This window comes from Xenopus tropicalis, chromosome 5 (assembly GCF_000004195.4).
Source record: "Xenopus tropicalis strain Nigerian chromosome 5, UCB_Xtro_10.0, whole genome shotgun sequence".
Classification (NCBI taxonomy): Eukaryota; Metazoa; Chordata; class Amphibia; order Anura; family Pipidae; genus Xenopus; species Xenopus tropicalis.
In genome coordinates, this window is record NC_030681.2 from 20161426 (window position 1) to 20187441 (window position 26016).

At 40.4% G+C, this 26016-nt stretch overlaps 2 protein-coding genes across 4 annotated transcripts; one reads left to right on the forward strand and one right to left on the reverse strand.

The window, feature by feature from the left end:
* The first annotated feature begins 1267 nt into the window (after positions 1 to 1267).
* Positions 1268 to 9574, forward strand: prop1 (PROP paired-like homeobox 1). The gene is made up of 3 exons (XM_004914753.2): positions 1268 to 1394; positions 7111 to 7352; positions 9072 to 9574. The coding sequence occupies exons 1-3, from the start codon at positions 1304 to 1306 to the stop codon at positions 9465 to 9467; spliced, it is 729 nt and encodes a 242-aa protein (XP_004914810.1). The 5' UTR covers positions 1268 to 1303; the 3' UTR covers positions 9468 to 9574.
* Positions 9575 to 10265: 691 nt separating this feature from the next.
* Positions 10266 to 25172, reverse strand: mcfd2 (multiple coagulation factor deficiency 2). 3 transcript variants are annotated; one of them, NM_001011062.1, is given in 4 exon segments: positions 10266 to 13659; positions 15101 to 15257; positions 16386 to 16556; positions 21779 to 21852. In NM_001011062.1, coding segments are annotated over 3 exon segments (447 nt in total). In that variant the 5' UTR covers positions 16544 to 16556; positions 21779 to 21852; the 3' UTR covers positions 10266 to 13527.
* Between the last annotated feature and the right edge of the window lie 844 nt (positions 25173 to 26016).

Genomic DNA, 26016 nt, shown 5'->3' on the forward strand with positions numbered 1-26016 from the left:
GCTGTAGAAACTCACTGGTTTAGAACAAGGGACCTGTTATGTACTGGCCACTGCGTCTCCTGTTTCAGCCAAAGGGGGCAGCGTGGAGGCCTGGGGCATAATTATCCACCCCCACACAACCACACCGCCTCCTGTAGCTCAAGCAGGAGAAGCAGTGGCCAATACATAGCAGGTCCCTTGTTCTAAACCAGGGAGTTCCTGACGATGTTTTTCCCTCATAGGATAGACTGCACTGTCATTGTTAACACCTTTCTATGACCCGTAGATGATTCCATGTTCTTGTCATGTGATCCAATTCTTTATCATAATTCATCTTGAGAACACGTGCTATATAAATTAGCTGGGCCACTACATAGATAGAGAATAGCCACTGCCAGCTCTGAGGGCCATACATATTCCTATAGTTTGCCTATTTATTCATTTGATACTATAATAACACCACAGAGCACAGATGCCCCTGTAGCTCAAGGATACCAGCCTGCCAGCTCTAGTGGGCTACTATTCCTAACTCCCACCAACTTTAGCTGTTGTAATGCTTTGAGTATAAACTTCAGGCCAGAATTAAATACATTTAAGTGGGTCCCAGTCTGTGAGGTAAAAATTAGGCCCTTAATTAAACAAATATAACAATGTATGTCACATTTGTCCAACCTTTGATACTGTTCTTGAATTCTAAATCCCCAAGACCTGAGTCAGTTACAGTTCAACAGGTTGGACAGCCCTAATATTACTAGCAAGTGTAATAAAATGTAATTTCATTAATTATATTTTCTAGCCAGGGGCCCCTTGGCTTGTGGGGACACTAGAAGCTTCTCTCTGCCTTACCCTAAAGCCTTCCATGCTGGTGTTCCCACCTCTGTCCCAGAAGGCACTGGAGCATAAGCCATAGTTATTTTGATAATTAAGCATTGTTGTCTCTGGGCAAAGAATCTGGTAGATTACACAAAGTCATTTTCCCTTTAGAAAAGACAATTCCGAGTGTTAGCTACTTGTCTTGTCTGTCTAGTTGCAGTTCATGCCACCCACAAAGCCTGGGGAAGCCTATTCACAGCACCTTCCAATGGGCTACATCCTTCTACTCTCTGCAGTCAATGTCTTTGTCAGGTCAGAGGGCATCTCCTCAACACTGATTGGCTGTCAGCTCTACTTAATTAGCTCAGACCCTGTGTGATTGGAGGATTCAGCCAGCTGGGGCTAAAGTGACATCACACTGGTGCTAATTTAAAAATGAGAAAAAAACATGAACTGTTGCATTGCAACACTTAAACCTTAGGTGATTAAATAAGCCAGCGCTGGTTATAGGATGGACGATGTCAGACTAAAGGCATCCAAGAAGAAATCCTTAGAGTATCATGAGGTCTATTCAGAAATTGCTACCGTTACATCAACAGCGGGTAGGTACAAACGCCCCATTGCACTTATTTTATTTCTTTTATTAAATTGCGGCTCTCTAATGAAACTAATTGCTGGTTTTATGTCCAGATTACTATTTCATTTTTTTTATTTAGTAAATACATTTCATTAGACATACATTACTACTGTTTTATACATAACAGAAGAAAAACACACTTTTTATTTTTTTTGAATATGGTTTTAATAATTGTATCTATTTTATTAAATTAGAGATTTTATTTAAAGATCACTTTTAAAAAAAACAAAAAACCGTTGTTTACTAAATACATAATACAGGAATATTGTTTAATACATTACAGAACAATACAACATTTGTCATTTTTGTTTTGAGTATGTTTAAAATTATGTTATGTATTTTTATTACATTTTGGTTTTCTGGGGAAAGAAAATACTGTTTTTATTTCAAGATACATATTTACTAAAGTTTTTTTTATTTAGTAAATACATTTTAGTTTAAATAGATGAATACTGGAATATACAGTATTTACTTAATTGTAAATGGCAAATACATTATGAACAAGGTGTGGTGTTACAGGAAAACATACATTTATATTTCATATTTTATATATGTATAGGATCTGTTATCCAGAAACCCATTATCCAGAGTTCTGACTCCATTTTAAACAAATGATTCTGATTTTTAGAAATGATTCCCTTTTCTCTGTAATAATAAAACAGTACCTGTACTTGATCCCAACTAAGATATAATTACCCCTTATTGGGGGCAGAACAGCCCTATTGGGTTTATTTAATGGTTAAATGATTCCCCTTTCTCTGTAATAATAAAACAGTACCTGTACTTGATCCCAACTAAGATATAATTACCCCTTATTGGGGGCAGAACAGCCCTATTGGGTTTATTTAATGGTTAAATGATTCCCTTTTCTCTGTAATAATAAAACAGTACCTGTACTTGATCCCAACTAAGATATAATTACCCCTTATTGGGGGCAGAACAGTCCTATTGAGTTTATTTCATGGTTAAATGGTTTTTGGTAGACTTAAGGTATGGAGAAACCCCCAAACTGGAGAACCCCAGGTCCGAAGCATTCTGGATAACAGGTCCTATACCTGTAACAAACTTACAGCATGGAGATCCATTTATGGAAAGATCCTTTATCCGGAAGAACCCAGGTCCCGAGCATTCTAGATAATGGGTCCCATACCTGAATATGTATATATATATATATTATAAATGATAATAAATAATTTCTATAAATAATTATTTGCTTAAAAAAATATTTATATTTAATAATATATGTATCTGTTTGTACATCCCTAAAAGTGCATATTTAAATTTTAACTATTGTGTTAAATTAGTGAGTTTTAATTTGCTAATGGATCAGCACTCCATAATTACATAAAATTAATTTTATTTCACATGATTAAAAAATACTGGCCCCTACTATATTATATGTAACAATGTGAATACCCTGGGTTTTACGGTTTACGGGAATTTATTATGATTTTTCATACTCCCATACAGGTGAATATCTGTTTTCATAGAATTTACAGCGTTGTTCCCTGGTGAACATAACATTTGGGTTCTACTTTAGTTTTACATATTGAATTCCACATGTTTCATGTTTATTAAGATTTGTGTCTTGGGAGGGTATTTACTAAGGTTCATTTTTTTTCCCCAATTCCTATTTTTTTCTGCCAAAATACAATTCACAAATCTGGAAGCAAAAATCCACTATCTAAAACCTGTCGAGATAGACGTAGAAGTCAATGACAGGCGTCTCTTTAACATCTGGAAGATCTTTCTTTACTTTTCAGGTTTTTCCGGGTATTTTTGACTCTTGGATTCGTGTGACAATTCAAAAAAGTCACAGTCTTTGTTTTTGCTTTGTCAATTAGGAGCTTTTAGTAAATGACTAGACATTTGTGGTTTTAGACAAAATGACTTTAATGGTGGTTTAGAAAAACCAGATTGTTGATATATGAGCCACCCAGTCTACACAAAAATGTAAAAAATGAAAAATTAAAAAATAAAGGTGCCTCGATTATTTTCAACCTACCTTTTATGGCATGAAATGGATTAGGAAGTATAAATTACACCTATTGATTTAATTTCCGTTCCATTAGAACCCCAACATTTTTATTTCATGTTATAACATAAAAAAACCCAACCTTTCTTTTGTACAAGTTCTATACCCCTGGGATAGTTCTAGAGTAAATAATAACAAATGATGCATCGTATACTTATTTAATTACGTTGATTCTAACAGTATGCTGTATGCCATTCCATTCAGTTCTCTTCGCTACTCTAATATATCCCCAGGACTTCAGGACTCAAGATATGACCCCAAACTTAGATTGTAAGCTCTACGGGGCAGGTACCTCCTTCCTACTGTGTCTCATACCACATGGCCCTTATTCCCTGTGTATTTATACTTATTTATTGTATTTATTTATTATAACACTTGTCCTCCCTGTGTGTAATTGTGTGTATTGTAAGATTGTACAGCGCTGCGTACCCTTGTGGCGCTTTATAAATAAAGTTATACATACATACATTTATTTTATGAATGTAGAATATCAAATTAATGTTTTTTCTTTAGAGGGTTCCTCTGAGGGAATGAATGCATGTATAATCATACCTTGCAGGTAGAATTTTATAATGGGATCTTATCCTAGTCCTCTACAAACGTTTTCTTTTTAGTCTTTGGAACATAGTTTTGAGTATATTATTGCTAAGTATAGAAGGTCATATTTTGAAAAGTATTTTTGCGGTGGGTGAAGATGGTCTGATTAAAAGCAATTTAAGCAGCAACGTGGCAGAGCGAGAGCTCTTGGGAAGAGTTCTAGAGTTGAGCGGAACCACCTGAGGAAGGAATAGCGCTGCTTGCCCTTAAATCATTTACGTATAAAGAGGATTTATTTGTGATTTAGCAGTGCCAGGGTGGAGAAGGATTTGGGTTACTGTACTACAGACAGAAGGTGAAGACAAAAGACTCACTTAGAATGTCAGCAATAAGTCCTGGCAAATCCAACAATATATTTTGGAGCACAGAAATTGGGGCGCATTACTGTATATTCCATGTGAAATCTAATTTTTGAAGAGGAGACAGCATTTTTAGCTCTGTAACCAGGGCCGCTGCTCCCTATAAGCGGAGTATGCAGTCTGCATAGGGCACCAACTCCCAGGGGGGCACCATCCCAGCTGCTCAAAAAAATCATTTTTATATATTATAACATACCCCCCCCCAACACTGTCCTGCCGGTTTTTATAGCGCATCCCGCTGTCCCAGATAGTTCAATCAATCTATGGGGGCCATTGGGGGCACTTACTATGGGGGCATTGTCTATGGGGGCAATTGGGGGCACTGTGTGTGGGGCCCCTATAGTAGGTGTTTTTTTATTATTTTATTTTTACTTCCGTAAAATTTGGGGGAGGGGGCACAAAAGTAAATTTCTGCTTAGGGCACCCATTTGGCCAGCAGCGGCCCTGTCTGTAACAGAATATTGGCTAGAATTTCAAATGGACTTTTTCCCAATACATTTTTCTGTATCAATCAAAGCTTTTTTTGGTGGACTGATAGAATTTGACAATAGATCCCCTGCATAGCAAACCCCCATCATGCCACTCCAAGTATTTAAGTTGTTATAATATGTAATATGGCTCTGAGTTTCGCAATGACACAGACTGGGGAGCCGCAGACAGTGGAAGTTATTGATTTCCAATTCTCTAGGTGAAATGGCTTAGATTATAGACTATAATGACTCCCAATGACTTCTTGGGTTGGAATCAATCACTGCACGGCAATTTCTGGCTGAGCAGCAGGTTGTGTCAGAGATGTCAGAGATGATACTTGTTTGTAACACACAGAAAATGCTTGTTTGCCATTTATCCTTGACATTTATTTAAACATATACTTCTTTTTAGGGGGGTCCAATATACAGTATCATATCAGCAATCCTCTTACTGTACCACCTGTGTAATTTGTAAAAGTACCCGTTATCCCTTGGTGGTCGTCTCTTTTATCTATGGAACATGTAGCCATGGAAAAAAAATGCTGCATAGGTTAAAAGTGTGACTGGAAATGTAGAATATGAGATCAAGAAAAAAAGCGAACTTGCTATTCTGCGCTCAAGGCTGCTTTTTGAAGGGTCAGGTGCAATTTGTAAACACCATGGGCAAAAAATCATAAACGCAATGGGGGCATTTACTATTGCTCGATTTTATCAGTTTGGGTTTTATGTTCCCCTTCCCCGCTATTTAATATGCAACAAAACCGCAACAATTCCGAATGCAAAAATACTCCAGCTAAAACCTGACGAGATCATGTAGAAGTCAATGGCAGATGTGCCGTTTACAATTGGAAGATGTTTCTTTGCTTCATGGTTTTAGAGGTTTGGGGGCTTTTTGACATTGGCTTTTGTGCAACAATACGAAAAAGTTTTGCGACTTTCTTTTTCAATATGGAATTTTTGATAAATGTTTAAAAATCCCCCCTCCAGCACTCGGTACCAGCACCATAGTCAAGACTTCCAGACCCATGGAACTAGCCTAACAGATGTTTGTAAAGTGGTGGTTATTTCACACCATGTTAATCTGTAAATATTTGAAAAATGTGAAATTGCTCAGAGAGCTCTTCTTAGTACTTAAGCAATTTCTATTATTTTTTTCCTTACATTTTAGGATATCAATAGTTTTTACTATACTAATACAATAAACGTGAAACAACATCTTGCGATGTGGCTCTCTTAGAACTAACTAAGGAAATGTCAAATGACTCTTCTCTGCTCACTAGTAGTGATGAGTGAATCCGCGAAACGCATTTGTTGCGCTTTTTTTTGTCGCCCACGTCTAATTTTTTTGTTGCCCACGCTTTTTTGACATGACCGTGCCTTTTTTGACGCAACCACGCCCTTTTTATGACGCGACCACCCCCAATTTGACGCGCAACAAAAAAAATCCGCACAACAAATTTTTCCCTGGCGAATTTTCACGGAAGTTTCGCAAAACAATTTGCCAATGGCGAAATGCGGAAATTCGCTCATCACTACTCACTAGCTTTATTTTCTGAGCAGAGGAACGTCACAAGACTTTCCTCTTCTCAATTAATTTTCTGCCAACTATGCATGATCAGCTGAAATGATCAGCAGGTGGTATTCTTTATAATAGTCATAATATTAGCAGTGTAAAAATTGCTAATATGTTGAAAACTAGAAAAAAAAATAACTGACAGCAAAAGGTCTCAGAACAGCCCTCATTATTCTTGAGTATTACTTTTAAAAAGAAGTTCCATGAAAGGCAGAGAGAAGCGTGGGGCTTCCATAATTCTGAAACAAAAGTTTCTTTTGCCTGAAAACTTTGGAGGTTTCAGATTTTTGACGCTGGTTTGTGTGTGACAATCAAAAAAATTCTCGTTTTCGGAGCGACAATTCAAAAACGTCCCAGTTTCTGCAACTTTTTCCTGCACTGACTCCTTCAGTTCGAGTTATTTAGTAAATGTAAGATATTTGTGGAAATGAGTTTAGTCGAATTTTTGAAAATAACAATATGAGAAATGTTAAAGAGTTTTAGTAATTCTTCCCCTAAGTGTCAAATTTGGAAGCCTCAGATGCCTGATGGGAGCTGCAGTTCAGCTAATGGGATGGAAATACAATCTTTTTGATGTTGTAATTAAATTCCTTACAGGCAAGAACACGCCATTGTATTCCTGTGATAACAGCGTCTTTGTATTTCAGATATTGACAGTTCATATAAAACATTCCCAGATGTTTCCAGCGCAGAGGCCAATGGATTATTGTCAACAAGCAGACACATGCCACCCCATTACCCAACTCCTACCCGAAGGCGACACCGCACCACATTCAGTCAAGAGCAACTGGAGCATTTAGAGACGGCCTTTAGCAAGAACCATTACCCAGATATCTACTGTCGGGAGGAGCTGGCCAAGATCACTAAGCTAAATGAGGCCAGAATACAGGTAAATATATAGAAGCCTACGAATGAATTAGTCCAAAAAATTGCACCCAACAGTATTTACCAGGAAAATCCTTTCAGAATACCGTAAGATTTGCTCACATTTACTTTCAAATATTTTTAAACTGTGCAGTAAAGTGAAAAAAACTTTAAAAAGTGACAAAATAAAAAGCATTTCTGCCCCATGATCGATGGGGTATAGACATCCACATCCAACAACGAACACTAAGGGGCCCATTCATTAAACCACTATTTTTGAATGGTTAAAATCACGATTGGAAAAAATTCGGAGTAACCACGATAATTTCTGATGTTTGGAAATGTCATGAAAAGCCTTTTCGTTCCAAAAGTCACAAAATTTTCTGGCTTTGAAACCTTCAATGTATGATTTTGGAAGTCTCTCATAGGACTTAATGGCACTCTGCAGATCCAACCTGGCCAAAAGATAGTCACGATACCAAAGCTTGAATGAATTCCGAAATGGTCACAGTCGTGACTTTTTTGTGGAAGTTAACTAAAACCATGAAAAAGTCGTGGAATGTTAACAAAATTATCGTGGACATTACGAAAAGTTCTAGAAGTTAGAAAAAATACGAATTTTTCTCAACAAAACGTAATCGTGGTTTTATAAATGGGCCCCATAGTGTACAGTAGCCTTAAGCCTGCCCCTGCAACCCTATCACTTTTTCATTTTTTCCTTTACCTTCTTACTCATCTCATATCTTTTCCTATCAATCTTCCTTTTTTATCTTGTCTATTCATCTTCTCTATTACCCAAGTCTTTTTCTGACTTATGCTTCTTCCTATTTCCATGAAAATTTTATTTTTCTGTTCTGTTTTTTTCACAATTATGATTGTCCCCTTTAATTCCTTTTCTGGTCTTTCCTTTTTAAACAATCTTCACTTCTCTTTCTTTTCCCCTCCTGTTGGCTCCTCACATCAGGTATCACACAAAGGTTTTGTGTACGGCAATGGTTACCAGACTAGAGCAGGTGGGGGCATATTTGAAGGTTAGCTGGGGTGAGATTTTGGAATTTTTCTCTCCTAGATACTTCTGTAATGCCAAATTAAAGGCCAGGTAAGTTGATATTTGGGGAGAGAGTATACATTCTGCCTTGTTTAGGAGAAGTAGCGACCCAGGAACCCAGACAAACTTAGTCTACCTTGTCATAATAGACTGAAGCTCCACAAAGTTTGCTGGCCCTCAGTTCATACGACTTGAGGCTCAATTTCAAGTTATAGTTATCTAAAAGTACACATAACTCCAAAAGCCTCCCCTTTCCTACAGGAACAGTAGTGAGGCCCGGACTGGCAATCTGTGGGTTCTGGCAAATGCCAGAGGGGCTGCTGTAAGATGCCAGACAGTCACTATTTATTGGGCTGATGGGAGGCTGTTTGGGCCTCTGTGTACTTGATATGCCAGGGCCTATTTTGGGGCTCCGTCCAGACCTGCCTGTAGTCCCTTACTCTCCCCTCCTTGTGTCAGTCAGGGCTACATAACACCTGTGGCTCCACCTCTGGCTAGGATGGGCAACAAAGGCCAAAGAAAGAACTACCTCTAATGCCAACAATAAGCAAAACACATTGGTGCCTTTATTAACCAACAATAGGATTGGAAAAACAGTGACCCAAGTGCAAGCTGATGAGTTACCAATTAAAAATATGCACAATGCAGTTGGCAAATGTGAATTGAAATTAAAAAATGTCTTTTAAAAATTTTCAGGTGTGGTTTCAAAACCGTAGAGCAAAGCACCGCAAACACGAGAGAACAACGCAGAAATCCACAGTGCCAAGCAGCATGTTGACCTGCGGAAGCCTCATGTCTGGCATGTGTTCCATGTCGCCCCCTTCTCGCCAGTACCAATATCCCCATGCCCTCAACCACATTCCACGCTTTTCCTCCATGTCCTCTGCAGGTTATCACCCCCCATCGGCCGTCAGTCAGTTCACTTGCCCTAGCAATCACCCACACTTGCAACCTGCGGGCCCTCCATCTCGCCAACACGACGACTGGTACAATTCGCTTCGGTCTATCAGTTCCCCCGGCGCTGGGCTGTCTTCCTCTATGATCACTTTAACTCCTGTGACTGCACTGGACCCATCCACCCACTGGAACTAACTTTTCTGTTTTACCAAATGATCTTCCTTAAAAGACCATGGACAGTGGTCCTGTAAAATGCTGTAAAATAATGGGTTGTAGAAATAAAGTACAGATTATTAACTGCAGAATTTTAGTCTTTCTGGCTGAGAAGCAATACTTAATAATGAGCTTTCCATTCTGATCCAATGTCCTGGGTAGAACATTCACGTTCCCAGTGATACTACTGATAGCATTAGAATTCCAAGCTTGCCTGGAGGCTGGGGCTTACAGGACAACACCAACCAGCTACTGTTTACATTTCAGAATAAAATGTTATATTTAGAAAAAATATAGATAAATTGCAATTTAAACAAGCATGGTTTAATAGGTAAATGTGGTATTATAGCAGCGTGGCTGTAGCCAATAACCTGCACTTGTGGGTACATAAAACTATGGGAAGAGACAGCCTAAGGGTTAGAGTGCTGCTAGTTCAGTTTAGTGGCATCTTTTCCTGTCCCTCTGCTAGAGGATTGCGGTTGAGGTCAGTGGGAGCAATAACAAGTACCCCCCCCCGTACCCAATACCTTCTGTTTGATTGGATTAGCCCAATATCACCCACCTTAGGTGGGCATATAAGGTGAAAGATCCGCTCTTTTGGCAACCTCGTCAGCTTTACACCCAGAAAATGCCTGACCTGTAATAAAATATCTGACCTGCCCTTAGTTCCAGCCCTGAACCCACACATTGCAGCTCATAATCACTTGTCATCAAAGGGAAGAGGATTAAATAGATTTATTCAATGTCAATAGAATTAATTCATAAACAAATGCAACCTCGTTTTTAATTAAAGGCATCATTTAATTCTCATTCAACACAACCACTGTATCAAAATGTTGCTCTGCATATAAAAAGGCACTGAATCAGTCTGTTAAACAAGGTGTTTTCTTTCAGGGAACAGTAGATAAACCCAGACATTTGAACAGTGAACATAAGATAATCACACTCAGTGAGCATGTCCCCAACAGGCAGCCGTACAGGTATCAAATAATGACATCACAGTTTGCAAGGAACTATACGATCAATAATAATACTATCTAGTCTAGTCTAACACTTACGTTTACATGATGGATTTACATAATCATTATGTACAGTAGTTAGCAGGGTCCCCACTGAGATAAATGCTTGCAGTGGGTTAAAGAGCCACTAAAGGTCAGATACAAAATGTATTTATATGGCAATATTTAAGAGTATTGCACTGATCCAGTCATCTGGCCCATGGCAAAATGAATGGATAGTGGGGAAGGAATCGAGGAATCTCCTGACTGATAACCTCTTAAGAGTCCTAGTGGAGGCCAGCAGAATGTATAATTCTATCTAGTTTAAAGTAATGGGCTGGTGTTGTTTCCTCAGAAATACTTAGGGCAAGTGTCGGGCCAAGCAGGCTGGGCACCCTAGGCAATCTGGAAAAGTAAATGACAAGTGGGGGGACAAGGCCCAGGACTAGGGGTGGGTTAAAGAAGAGGTACAATACCTGGGCCCCCCCCACTACTGGGCCCTAGGCATATGTATCTTCTGCCTACCCCTATTTCCCGCTTCTCTCCACCTGCCAAGCCAGCCAGATTGCCTAGGGTGCCCTAGGCAACCTGGCCAGCCACCTCACCCTCATCCTCCCAGGGGGGGGTCTGTGTGATATGGCAAGCTCCAGAAAGGACAACAGAGGTACCTGCTTAGCAACCCCCCTCATTGTGCGCCAGAAAGGTGCCTCTTCTGCCTACCCCTAGTTCTGACACTGCTGCCTGTGTGGCCAAATCCTATAACATACAACTGCCCATGGGCTACTCAAACCCTAGAGCAACTGAATACCAGTTTGCGCTCTGGCCTACGGTGTTCTTATGTTCTGCCAGGCATATGGCACAAGTGTTAGGCAACATGGCACTAGGACACCTATGTACCTCCCATAAATACAGTACTGTAGTCACGTAGAAAGCGAAGCACTCCATTCTGGAGAACAAATACCTCGGCTCATAGGCAACTGCCATGAGGTAGGGTGCATAGTGTTCCCATATTGTTGCACTCTGCACCTGTCCCGCTAATCATAAATGACCCCTTTAGTCCTTTCTTACATTTTTTTAGGAGCAACTGGTATTTTCGTTTTAGTGGCCCTTTAATAGAAGATCATGTAAATCCGTCAATATAATACTGAGAACAATGGGGCAGGAAACAGAACCTTCCCTAAATAGAAACTACAAAGTCTGGAACAAGACACCAGAGGACCCCTCCTGCTACAATACAGCCGTTATAGGTGGCAATAAAACTAATTCATTAGTGTCTCAATCCAGCAGTAAATCCTAATTGTATTACTTTGCAAATAACAGATCTTTGCCACTAAGACTGGGGCTTTTTTTTTACAGTAATGGCATTTCCCTTTTAAGACCTTTGGGATGACTGTGTGTAAACATTCATAGGTGGGGGGGTCCTTTTGTGTCGGGTTCTCCCTAGAAAGAAAGTTGAAAATTTATATTGAATAAAATTCCCTCTGACCATAAGGATAAAATAAAATCCAAAAGGGGTTTAGTGACACATTGAAGGTACAGGTATGGGATCCGTTATCCGGAAACCCATTATCCAGAAAGTTCCAAATTACAGGAAGGCCATCACCCATAGACTCCATTATAAGCATATAATTCTAATTTTTAAAAATGATTTCCTTTTTCTCTGTAATAATAAAACTGTAGCTTGAACTTGATCCCAACTAAGATATAATTACCCCCTATTGGGGGCAGAACAGTCCTATTGGGTTTATTTAATGGTTAAATGATTCCCTTTTCTCTGTAATAATAAAACAGTACCTGTACTTGATCCCAACTAAGATATAATTACCCCCTATTGGGGGCAAAACAGCCCTATTGGGTTTATTTAATGGTTAAATGATTCCCTTTTCTCTGTAATAATAAAACAGTACCTGTACTTGATCCCAACTAAGATATAATTACCCCTTATTGGGGGCAGAACAGCCCTATTGGGTTTATTTAAAGGTTAAATGATTCCCTTTTCTCTGTAATAATAAAACAGTACCTGTACTTGATCCCAACTAAGATATAATTAATCCTTATTGGGGGCAGAACAGCCCTATTGGGTTTATTTAATGGTTAAATGATTCCCTTTTCTCTGTAATAATAAAACAGTACCTGTACTTGATCCCAACTAAGATATAATTACCCCTTATTGGGGCAGAACAGCCCTATTGGGTTTATTTAATGGTTAAATGATTCCCTTTTCTCTGTAATAATAAAACAGTACCTGTACTTGATACCAACTAATACAATTAATCCTTATTGGAAGCAAAACAATCCTACTGGGTTTATTTAATGTTTAAATTTTTTAGTAGACATAATAAAACTCCAGGTCCCAAGCATTCTGGATAATGGGTCCCATACCTGTACTTGCAGGTTGCATTTATGCAGGTCAAAATTATATTTTGAAGGGGGTGAAAATGATATATATATATATATATATATATATATATATATATACACAGGTATATATATTATATAAATGATATCCCTGAACAAAGCTGAAAATTCCTTACAATTGTTACAGTGCAGTAGAACTAATGGAACAAATATGAACTTGTATATCATAAAAGTGAAATATTCATTATAATGTTACTTGTGTATAGTCAGTGCCTTTTTTTTAATCAGCTCCTAAAGCTATTACACTAATAATGGCTATGAATTGAGCATTTAAAATAAATATATATAGTTCCTTTTAGGTATTGTATTTTGGATTTGAAGTTTATGCCTATAGCCCCAATGGAAGGGAAAAATGTTTAAAAAATAATGAGGTGCCAAGCAGGCCCTATAGGAGCCAGGTGGGAGGGGTTGGGGGGACTTGCATGGCATTATACATAAATATCACAAAATATAACACAAAAATAAACATTTACCTTGTCACTTGGCATTCAGCAAACAAACATACATTAAACATATACAGTAGATGCTGAATGCCGACACATCTAAATGACTGAAGCCCATATGGACAGCAGTGGTACGGACAAACTCACATTTGATACAAAAACAAAAAGCGAAATTCACAGTTTCTATTCCAGTGATCTGGCAAACTCAGCATAGTCAATATAGCCATCATTATTTTTATCATCATCCCTTAAAACGTCGTCGATTAAACTGATTAGATCTTCCTCCTTCATCGCCTGAGTTGGTTCTTCGGTAGACTGAAAAACACAGTGTATTATTAGTGATGTTATATTAAGGGCTGGGCTTTGGGGCAATGTATTCACATAACTGTTATGGATTTCAGTGTTAAAGCCGACAATGAAGCACTCATCAAAGTATTACAGGAAGCTGAAATGTAGTTTTAGACTTGAGGGATAAACCCTCTAGCATCCAAGTATCCAAAAGAGAAACAGAAATGTGTAACCGAAACATTTAGGAGAACCTACAGGTACCCAGGAAGGATATTAGTGAGAAACCTACAAGCAGGAAAAAGGGTTTAAGGAGCTCAGATTCATTAGATATCTAAGCCCAGAATTACCTACGGTAGAGTAATGTGACACAGTCACCAGATAAACACCCAAGCTTTAAATCTCCTGGTACACTCAACAAATAGACAGAGAGGCACTTAATTGTACTGAATAAATAAACCAAGTAGTGCCTATTAAAACCAAAAATACAAGCCAAAAGACACCTGCCTGACCAACATCTTATTTCCAAACCAAAGATATTAATATGAAGCTGTTCCTCACTTTGCTGCAATAACAGCCTCTACTCTTCTGTGAAGGCTTCCATTAGATGTTGGAACATTTTTGGTAGGGTTTGCTTCCACCAATCAGGTCTTGCTCACAGCTGGCAATCCAGTTCCTTTAAACTGGGGTTCAGTTGGGCTGAGGTCAGCCATCTCAGCAAACCCATTCTGTACCACCTTGCTTTGTGACAGAATGGAATTGTCACCAGTGCCATTGTATGTTGTAGCCTTAAAGGGTATATTCACCATTTGTAAATCTCTGGCTGATATCTCAGTGGATATGAGCTTCCTGTTTGATCAGTGCTGGTGTTCTTTGCTACTGAGAATACTCAGACCACATCCCCTCACTTAGAAGGGCTTATCTTATTGGCTGCTAGGCAGTGACATAAGGTTCATGAATGGACAGAAGGGAAGAATGCCAGTGCTGCCTTTCTTGGAAAGTCAACCATTAAACTCCAAACTCCCTATGTCCCAAATAGTTCTTGTACTGACTTTGCTTCTAGGCACAGTTTGCCCATAGAGTGTATATCAGATTTCTTTTTATTGGCACTAATAAGAGAAGAAAAGGTTTGGCTTTTCATGCTATGGAACATGCATAAGTGGAAGAGGATCGCTCGCTCACAGGTAACCCAGACCGGAGCGGTTTTCTGCTAACAGGTGCACCATCAGGTAAGTGGTTACAATCAATGGGGAGTACCTAACTTTTTGGCACCCCCAGTATCATACCTTTCCTTCTCCTTTAAAGCAATGACCACAAAAACACAAATGAATATATATTGTATAATTCAGTAACACAGATGGCATCTTTGGTTTTTAGATTTAAATTTTAAAGAACAGAAAAGTAATCTTTCCTAATGGCTCAGCCAGAATATCTAATGTATAATGCCATTAGAGCGTTACGGCATACTCACCTTATGTACATGGGAAATTGCAGTTGCCAACTCCAGCCCATCCAGTAGGTTATTGCCATCATAGTCGTGCATCTTGAAGTAATGAAGCTGCAGCTCTTGGGGTGACATTTCTGCCTCTGGTTTCTCAATGACTCCATCTAAATGGTCCATGATGTGGCTGCAGAGTGCAGAAGAGTACAGAGAATCAAATGAAGCAGTCTCAAAAGCAGCTAAACAAACACTGCCAAGAAATAGGGTTGTCTTCAAAAATTGTGGCACACCATCTACCCACCCGATCATGCCCCCTCTGCACTCTAACCTGCACCAAACCTCTACAAAACTGCTCCACTTTTTGCAGCAGCCAAGGCCCCAGGCTGTTGAGGGCCCCATCCACTAGAACAGTGCTGTCCAACTTCTGTGGTATTGAGGGCCGGAATTTTTCTGGCCTACATGGTGGAGGGTTGATAATTGAACCAGTTTTGACCACTCCCCTTTTTTTAAAAACTGCACCCACTTCAAACCACACCCATGTTATCACAATAGCATTTAAGACCTCCCATTAATGGTGGTAGGACACCAGTTGGAAAGCCCTGCACTAGAAGGACATAAAGAAGCCAATAAAGGGAACCACCCCGAAAGCCATGGGATTTGGAAAATAATAGTTATCTGTTTTCCCTATTAACTATAATAGGGTGAATGCAGCAGTGCTAATACTTTAACCCTACTGTGAGCTGGGACAATCTCTCTTCATATTACTACATGTATGTATGTATATCTTTATTTATAAAGCACTACTTATGTACGCAGCGCTGTACAGTAGAATAGATTAATACAAACAGGGGGTTAATAAAATAATAATAGATAAATAAAAAGTATAACAATAAATACAAGGTACATTCGCAATAAGTTAAGAATCAAAGAGACAAGAGGATGGAGGTCCCTGCCCCATAGAGCTTACAATCTAAATATAATAAAACATAATATATTATAAATATAATACCCCATTCGCTATCTTTAGGATAAGAACCCACGGAGTGACTTACTTGCCCGCGACAGATCTCTGCTATCGTGGGCGAGTAATCAATCCAAAAAGGCTTTCCACCGGCAACAACAGAAGTCACCGTTGGAAAGCCCTTTGCATTGCATTGGATTACTGAAGCGATCACTACTAGCAAACTAGTTGTAGTTCAGCTACAAGTATGTCAGTGCTATAATACAATATGTAAGCAGCCCGTGGGCATTCTGTTTGCAGGGGAAGATATATGATCCATGAACCTTCCTAAATGTTTAGTAGAGCGATACTTACTCTTTGTCTTGCACTACGCTCTTTCCAAAGCGAGCCCCATGGTTCCCCTCTTCTACATGGGGGTGTACATGGTCCTCAGCTACTGCTGACATGAATAACAAGGCAGACACAACCAGGCAGCATAGAAGAGATGACGTACTGGCTCTCTGGGCAGCCATGGTGCTCAGGCTTCTGTAATAAAGACAAGTACAACAACAATCAGCACAGTTACTACAAAGACCTCAGTAGGCAATGCCCACCCTTCACCACTGTTGCTGACTCACTCTGTCACCTTCAATAATCTTAAAACAATGTTTAATAATGTAAAGGAATTGTTTTTTTATCATCATTAAAAATGTGCACAAGAAGATCCTACAAACCACACTCACAGTACCCTGAAATCGAACCCAAGAATGTTTATGATCACTTTATATATTCGTGTTGACTTAAATGAATGGGAGCGGCCATTGATGCTCAGATGAGCAAATCTCCTAAAGCTGCTAATAAAAAAGGCCCTACAGAAAAATGGTGTAAAGAGAAATTGCGCAGGTCTCGTTTTTGGATAAGCTGGGCTTATGATTGGATGACATTCCAGTTGCTGAATGTTCATAACTATCGTAACCAGGTCCAGACGGGCAATCTGTGGGTTCTGGCAAATGCCAGAGGGGCTGCTGTACGATGCCATAGACAGTCACTATTTATTGGGCTGGGGGGGCTATTTGGGCCTCTGTGTACTTGAAATGCCAGGACCTATTTTGAATGCCAGTCCAGGCCTGATAGTAACCAGAGCTGCCATCCTCAGAACACATACAACAATATAGAAGGGCATAATATGTACTACTTATGCTTGAGTTTACCCATGGGTTGGGCAGGTTCAGTTTGACCAATTGCCCCAAGAAGCATGGGCAGGTGGTAGAATGTATTCACTGCCAGTCCCACCTTGACCCCCCACCCCAGCACAACTACTGACGTTGAGATGCTTACTGATACTCATGCTTGGCACGCCCCCTTTGTAATGTCAGAATAAAGGTATCAGTAGTGTAAAACTGCTAATATATTAAAATGGGAAAAAGTGTAAATTGTAAAATCATCTGTAAGAACCACAAATCACATGGTAACATTTACTGGGGTACTGTTTAAAAGCTGATGTTATTGGTTTCTATGGGCACTGCACATGGGAATACGTTTATCACATATAGATGTTAGTCTTCTTTTTTTTTTTTACTTGTTTAGGCAACACTCATACTAATTGAGTGATGCATAAAAGGTTAAATGCGGTCTGCTTGCTAGGGCTTAATTACCAGAGCTGGGGCATCGGAGGTACCATAAACAGAGGAATCGGAGTCAAAGGATTTATGTATGGACTCCGTAGCCCTGCCAAGGCTGTTGGGTAGGATTTATGAGTTGGAAGCAATTTTGGGTACCTGGAGTTGGAAACGGAGGTGCCATAATCTAAGGAGCTCAAGTCAGAGAGTCGGAATTCCGACTCCACAGCCCTGTTAATTACTCTAACAACCAGGCAGTAGCATGGAAGTCAGAAATGAATATGGAAAGGAGAGAAAGATTATGAAAATAAGAAAAACAACAAAAATAAAGTTGAACAGTTATTTATTTACTTATTGCTGCTGGGTCAGTGACCTAGATAGAATCTGCAGTATGGAAAGAGGGAGAATAGGAGGGCTGATAAGTAAAAAAAACAAGAAAGAAGTCTAGCTGACATACTAAACTTAAGAGGAAACTTCCCCTTTAAATATCAGATATAGAAATTGTTACTAGAACAGAGAGTTATAATTAGAACTGTATCTGTGGATTCACTGACTGTGAGTGTGTCACTCAGTACAAACACCAAACGCGCTGCCCAATCATCCCTTTCTGTTCGCTCACTCTGATAGTTGCTATAGCAGTTGCTAAGTCATTGCTCCTCCAGATATACTAGTCAGTTGCCTTCTGCTACATTTTTTCATGAGCGAGAACTAATAGTGCAGAAAATATAAACAGACACAGGTCGCTTTCAATAGCAATGGAAACTTGTTCCAGCTGATAGTCATTGAACTACAAGTCCCAGAAACTCTCCTTAGAGTTACAGTTCAAGTAGACGTGCAGGGGCAGAGGGCAGATGTAATCAGCCAATTTATTATTATTACTACAGTCATCTTACAATGCCAGTCTGTGCTGCAATCACCTGGGGGTAACTAGACAAGTCATATGGCAGGTTACACAAGCTGTGTAAAACATAGCTTAACCTTAGAGTCAAACAATAAACATTTGCATTGGGGAAGCGCCAGCGCCAGCTACAGAATAAGCTGCTAAATTTGTTTTAGCTAATGATTCCCAACTCATTAGCAGACATAATGTGTTATCCAGCAAGGGGAAGATCTGGTTGTAACTACCTGCCGTTGGGGTATACCCTCCCCGATTTCTACATTCAATTCACAGTTATAGTAAAAAATACTAACAGCAGTGTATACTTTGTAACCTTACAATACAATAGCCAGTTATGGATTTAGAAAGCAATAATTGTACTACTGTGTGCGTAATTACAGACTGCAGGGGGTTCTTTGTGCACATTATTGCTCTGTAAATCCCAAGTATTCTACCAGTGTTCCCAGTGTTTCATGTTACAATGCAGTTTTTGGGTGTGAATACCATGATGGCATTGCTACGTACATAAATACAAAAACGCAGATATAAAATCTCAGTGCAGAGAGCAACCTAGGCCAATGTGTCAAAATGTAATTCTTCAACAAACTTTTTGTTTAAAGCAGGGGAGCCCATTTCTGCCAATTAGAACTGCTTTCAGCTAACCTATTGTTTCTCCTACTCCCATGTAACTGGAGGAGTCCCAAGCCGGACTTGGATTTCTTACTATTGAGTGCTATTCTGATACCTACTGGGAGCTGCTATCTTGCTCCCTTCCCATTGTTCTGCTGATCGGCTACTGGAGAAGCTTTATTAACTGAGGGGTTTTGAAAAAAAAACATGTTTTCCCATGACAGTATTCCTTTAAAACAGGGATCCCCAACCTTTCTTACTCGTGAGCCACAGTCAAATGTAAAAAGACTTGGGGAGCAACACAAGCACCATAAAAGTTCATGGAGGAGCCAAATAAGGGCTGTGATTGGCTATTAGGCAGCCTCTATGCACACTATCAGCTTACAGGGGCTTTATTTGGTAGGAAATCTTGTTTTTATTCAACCAAAACTTGCCCCCAAGTCAGGAATTTAAAAATAACTCCCTGGTTTGGGGGCACTGAGAGCAACACCCAAGGGGTTGGTGAGCAACATGGTGCCCCCGAGCCACTGGTTGGGGTTCACTGCTTTAAAACAATGTATGAGAAGCCAGCTTGATTAACAGACCTGGAGAAGAATCCAGTTACATTGCCTCAGGAGTCGGAACCGGAGCTCAGAAAGGAATATACAGAGATTACTTTACGTTGCAAAGTGCTGCTTAGAATAATATTTTCTTTCATTGGGTAAAAGTTTTTGGGTGGAGATCCCTGGTAAGTATTGAATATTGCTATTGTTACATGAACGACACCCATTCTTGAAGTCATCTGTTAAGTTGTTTGTTTGAGCTAACAAGTTACCCTACAGTGCTGGGCCAGACTAGAATTTGGCACTAAAGTGCAGAGACACAGAGTGCAGATATAGGAGTATATAGCTCCTCAGTGTGCATGCACAGGCAAAGTAAAGGAGGAACAAAATGGAGTCAAATTTGTTATTGCCACACACGCCGACGTACTGTGCCTCGAGGAGAGGCGTAACCCCACAAACACACATGAGCCAGGCTAATTACAGTATAAGGATAACAACTATCACCAAAGAGAAAATATATGTTTATACATGTAGCCAAAATAGTGCTAAATATCAAACTCATAGCCGGGCAGCATACGACTCATGAAACAGTCACGATGCATTGGTCATAGCACAAAACTGACCGTAGCGGTAAGTCCCAGCGTTTAGGGCAATTTTGTCGCTGGAAGTTTTAGGTCTCTGGAGTCAACAGATTGTATATTTATAATGAAATACATGAAGGGTTTCAGGGGTGGAAGCTCATTTGTTATTGGCCACTGGGAGCTCCACCCCCCAGGCACACTACAGAGCAGGAGAGAGACTGTGCATGGACACAACTTCATGTCTCTGGGGAGATTTGAAAGCATAAAAAGAAAACACTGAGAGATTATAGTAATTTACTCTTCACCCCCCAAGGATTATAGTAATTTACTCTCCCCCCCCCCCCCCAAGGATTATAGGGATTTATTCTTCCCCCCCCCCCCCCAAGGATTAGAGTGATTTACTCTCCCCCCCCCAAGGATTATAGTAATTTACTCTCCCACCCCCCAAGGATTATAGTAATTTACTCTCCCCCCCCCCAAGGATTATAGTGATTTACTCCACCCCCCCCCAAGGATTATAGTGATTTACTCCACCCCCCCCCAAGGATTATAGTGATTTACTCCACCCCCCCCCCAAGGATTATAGTGATTTACTCCACCCCCCCCCAAGGATTATAGTGATTTACTCCACCCCCCCCCCCCCCCAAGGATTATAGTGATTTACTCCACCCCCCCCCCCAAGGATTATAGTGATTTACTCTCCCCCCAAGGATTATAGTGATTTACTCTCCCCCCCCCAAGGATTATAGTGATTTACTCTCCCCCCCCCCAAGGATTATAGTGATTTACTCTCCCCCCCCCCAAGGATTATAGTGATTTACTCTCCCCCCCCCCAAGGATTATAGTGATTTACTCTTCACCCCCCAAGGATTATAGTGATTTACTCTTCACCCCCCAAGGATTATAGTGATTTACTCTTCACCCCCCAAGGATTATAGTGATTTACTCTTCACCCCCCAAGGATTATAGTGATTTACTCTTCACCCCCCAAGGATTATAGTGATGTACTCTTCACCCCCCAAGGATTATAGTCCTTTACTCTTCACCCCCGAAGGATTATAGTCATTTACTCTTCACCCCCCAAGGATTATAGTCATTTACTCCTCCCCCCAAGGATTATAGTCATTTACTCTTCACCCCCCAAGGATTATAGTCATTTACTCCCCCCCCCCCCCCCAAGGATTATAGTCATTTACTCTTCACCCCCCCCCAACTCATTGACAGTTCTACATACCGGTTGTTGCACATAGGAACAGAGTTCCCAGCATTCCCCAAAAGACTCTGGAGCAGCACAAGGGACAAAGGTTTATAGTAACCCCAATAGAACACTGTAATACATCTCCCAGAATCCCCTATCAAGCTGTTTGGGAATTGTAGTTTGCCAGGACACGCTGCAAAGGCTTATGGGAGAAGGAAGTCCCTAAGTGCAGAAAGAATCGATTACAAATGCTGGTGGGTCTGACTGAGCACAGACAGAGCCAGCAGTGTATACATAACGATATGCCCCACTCTCACTCACCGTCCCAGCCGCTCTCCTGCTCACTCAGCTCCTCCGAAGTATACAGCTCAGCCGGCTCCAATACAAGCCCCGCCCCTCTTAGCGTTCTTTCAAGCCGTGGCCCACTCTGCAGGCCGAACCAATGGAGAACAGAGTTGGAGTGAGCGATAAACGTTTACCTGGCAAAGAGTTGTCACTCGGCGCTCTATCGTTAATGCCTTCAGTGTATGCTTGAGTGTGTGCGCCTGCGCAGCCTGGAATCTAATGCTGAGTGGCACTGTACAATAATAGATATGTCAGTGTTTCCATCTTTCACGTTATTTCATCTTCAGGGTGTAAATAAGAAAGCCTCGCCATGGCTTAACAAGCACACTTACATACTGTAGATAAAGCCCTTTATTTTATGTATTTAGATGTCTTTTCTATTTATAGTCTGCACTAACAAACTGCAAATAGTAACAGACTGGCACATGTTAAGGGGCATAGGAGGGGGGGATATTTACTGTCTACATATATGTATCGTGTGGTGCTTGGCAGTTATAGAGTTAGTATATGTAGCAAATACTAGTAAAAATACTAGTATATATCAGCTGCAGTATATGCTACTAGTATAGTGTATAACTTTTGGCCACGCCCCCTTTTGTGGCCACGCCCCAATTACCACACCCCATTAAAAAAAATACTCCTTTTATACATCAAATGGCGGGAGCAGACAATAATGTGCTATACCCTCATACTGAACGACCTAAGGAAAACAATACAGCAACTCCTACATTAAAATACAAATATAGAGAGAAGGCAGTCAGTTATAAGTGAGTTATAACTAAGTACCAGTTTTGCCCCCCCCATACACAGTAGCCCCCAATACACAGTGCCCCAATACACAGTAGCCCCCCATACACAGTAGCCCCCCATACACAGTAGCCCCCCATACACAGTAGCCCCCATACACAGTGCCCCCTATACACAGTAGCCCCCAATACACAGTGCCCCTATACACAGTAGCCCCTAATACACAGTACCCCCCAATACATACACAGTGTCCCCCATACACAGTGCCCCCTATACACAGTATCCCCCCATACACAGTACCTCCCATAGGCGCTACGCCTTCGTCTGCGGCTTCGTTATGCCTCTCCTTGTGCAGCGCGACAGGCCCTTTTATAAGGTTGCGCCCCATGCGTAATGACGTCACACCCACAGGCGCAACCTTATAAAAGGGCCTGTCGCGCTGCACAAGGAGAGGCATAACGAAGCCGCAGAAGAAGCATGAACATCCGGCTCCAGCAAGAGCATCCCGCTGTGCCGGATAGTTCCATGTATGTCCCGCAATGCGGGACATTCATGGAACTATCCGGGACAGCGGGATGCGCCATAAAAAGCGGGACTGTCCCGTGAAAAGCGGGACAGTTGGGGGGTATGCAAGTGTTGGGACTAAAAATATATCCTTATGAACAGACTAAAATATATCCTTATGAACAGCGCTCAGTGATGTCGTAAGTAATAATCAGTGCTTAGGGAGGTTGTGTGACTGGGCCATTGTAACATAACTATTCTGTGTAACATATAAAGGAACAGTTCAGTGTAAAAATGAAACTGGCTAAATTGGACAGACTGCACAAAATGAAAAATGTTTGCAATATAGTTAGTTAGGCAAAAATGTAATCTATAAAGGTTGGAATGGGCATATGTCTAACATAATGGCCAGAACACTACTTCCTCCTTTACAGCTCTCTAACCTCTTGTTAGTCAGTGACTTTAGGGGGGGCCACATGGGACATAACTGTTCAGTTAGTTTGTGAGCGTGCAGGTCAGATTCAAATGCAAACTAACTGAGCAGTTATGTCCCGTGTGCCCCCCCTAAAATCACTGATTGGCTACTGACTGCTAACAGCTTAGAGAGCTGTAAAGGAGGCAGTAGAGTTCTGGCTATTATGTTAGACATATGCCCACTCCAGCCTTTATAGATTACATTTTTGCTTAATTAACTATATTGAAATTTTTTTAATTTTGTCCATTTAAAATTTTACACTTTAATGGGTATATTAGACATCACCTCTGAGTTCCAGAGAATGCTAAAAAACTAAGAGCAGTGACTACTGTGGCAGGAACCACACCAGGGTTTGGGGGTGTCCCTGTTCAGTATGATGTCACCATTGTCCATTCAGAGGCTGCCGCTGCTTTCCACCGTCGGTATGTGCAGTAATATAAACATCTCTCAAAAATCAAATAAAGGCTTCTCCTTACCCATATTTTTTTCTGCATAACGAAAGAAAAAGTCATTCTAAGCAACTTACTTCTATCCGATCCTTAGGCATTTTCAGTGGTTGTAAATGTAATTGCTACTGGAATCAGAATCTATCTGTCCCTTTCTTTTCTCTGGGCCTGACTGTAACGGGAGTCAGTTCACCCCCACGTCTGTTAATTAGCTGATTTCTTGCTACATTGTTTGAGGAGCGATGAGTGTAGAGAATGCAATTCAATAACAATAACTTTACAAACACCTTTGTTACTAACATACCTGGAGGTGAATGGACTCCAGTATACTGTTTCTAGAGTTAGAACTAAAGGCCTGCAGCAGGGGGGGTACCCACGGGTTACCCACAAGAAAAGCATGGTTGGATTTTCAGTTTCGGGTATAGATGTGGGTCATGGATCTTTTCCATATTTATGTTTTAAACCTCCTATATTATCTATATTCTACTTCTACATTTTTTTAAAACTTTCTGTTTGATGGTGGTCAGTGGGTTGTGGAATGGGTTGGCAGTTGCGGCTCAGGGGTCAAAGTGGGCAAAAATGTGCATTGTGGGTCCGGGTTGTGGGTCTGGATTATGTCTTTATGACTTTAGTTAGAACCAGAATAAAGAAAGGAATAAACTGGCACTACTTTCAATAGCTATCACGTTTACAAATAACTTTAAAAAACACTGAACCTTTGTACTGAATATATATTGGAAAGTTGCTTAGAATTATATTTACTTTCATTGGACATCATTTCTTTTTTTGGGGTGTAGTTTCCCTTTTAGTTTGTTACTTAAAATAAACACACGGACTTCAAGTGCTGGTTATTGGAACACAGAATGATCCATCTGTAACAGGACGTACTGAGAAGGCAAAATGTCTGATATCCGTCTGCTCAGTTTATAGAGCGCAGCCTTTTGATGTCTTTGTATAGTAGGAATACAGATGGCGTCCTACCAACAAGGGTTCTTGAGTTGACCCAAGACACAGTCCAGAAACATTTAGACAAATGAATATGAACAAACGAACTGAGCCTTGGCATTTGCCCAACAATCCTGCAGCTTTGATCTGTCTCAGCCAGACCTTTGTCTTTAATCTTCACGTACTCACTCTTAATGGAAGTCTCTATAGCAGGGCAGCTCCTAAAGGTTTTCTCGTAGTCCATACAGAATCGACTTCTCCTACTGGAAACATTTAAAGGTTATAGATGAATTAGTTTTATGTTTACATTTACACCTGATTGAAAGCTACCATATTACAGAGGTCATCCGATAAGCCTCCATAGAATGATACATTCCCCTTAAAAAAAAAAAGATTACAGTTTAGTGAAAGGGTTATAGTTGTTGAAATAGAAAGTGTTGATATTTGCCTAAATAATCACATTTTTTTACCCTAAATCTGATTACTGGTACTCATGTGAAAAAACTAGAAGTCCTGTCTTGCTTTATGGCAGGGATCGCCAACCTTTTTTTTTACTTGTGATCCACATGCAGGGAGCCACATAAGCATAAAAAGAGTTATTTGGTAATGCCAAATAAGGGCTGTGATTGGCTATTTGGTTGTCCAATGAGGACTGCTAGCCTGTAGGAGGCTCTGCTTGGGGTAAAACTGTGTCTCTGGGATTCCAAAAATTGCCTCCAAGCCAAAGATTTAAAAATGGCACCTACTTTGAGGCCACTGGGAGCAACATCAAAAGGGTTGGTGAGCAACATGTTGCCCCCGAGCCACTGGTTGGGGATCACTGCTTTATGGCAAGGATTCTAAATACACATTGATGATCAATGTCTACAAATAAATCAAACTATGTTGTACTAGGAACTAAGTTTGTGTGGTACTTGCCCCATAACATGCTTAAATTCAAGACCCCATTACACATTGACTATGTCCCTTGATTTGCCCCCATTGGGGGTATAAATAAGGGTGTCAGCTGAAAAACTCAAGTACTGAATGTATAACAGTGGAAGATGATTCTATAATGTGACAGGAAATGCTATTTATGCTTGAGTATTGGCCTTTGT

What these genes read in the sequence shown, in the direction of transcription:
- prop1 (XM_004914753.2), top strand. Translation starts at nt 1,304, where the DNA reads ATGGACGATGTCAGACTAAAGGCATCCAAGAAGAAATCCTTAGAGTAT. An exon ending in TACCGTTACATCAACAGCGG is followed by an intron (nt 1,395 to 7,110) that starts GTAGGTACAAAC and finishes TTTGTATTTCAG; the next exon opens with ATATTGACAGTTCATATAAA. An exon ending in TAAATGAGGCCAGAATACAG is followed by an intron (nt 7,353 to 9,071) that starts GTAAATATATAG and finishes AAAAATTTTCAG; the next exon opens with GTGTGGTTTCAAAACCGTAG.
- mcfd2 (XM_031901667.1), bottom strand. An exon ending in AGCGTAGTGCAAGACAAAGA is followed by an intron (nt 15,258 to 16,385) that starts GTAAGTATCGCT and finishes TGCACTCTGCAG; the next exon opens with CCACATCATGGACCATTTAG. An exon ending in CAATTTCCCATGTACATAAG is followed by an intron (nt 13,660 to 15,100) that starts GTGAGTATGCCG and finishes TGTGTTTTTCAG; the next exon opens with TCTACCGAAGAACCAACTCA.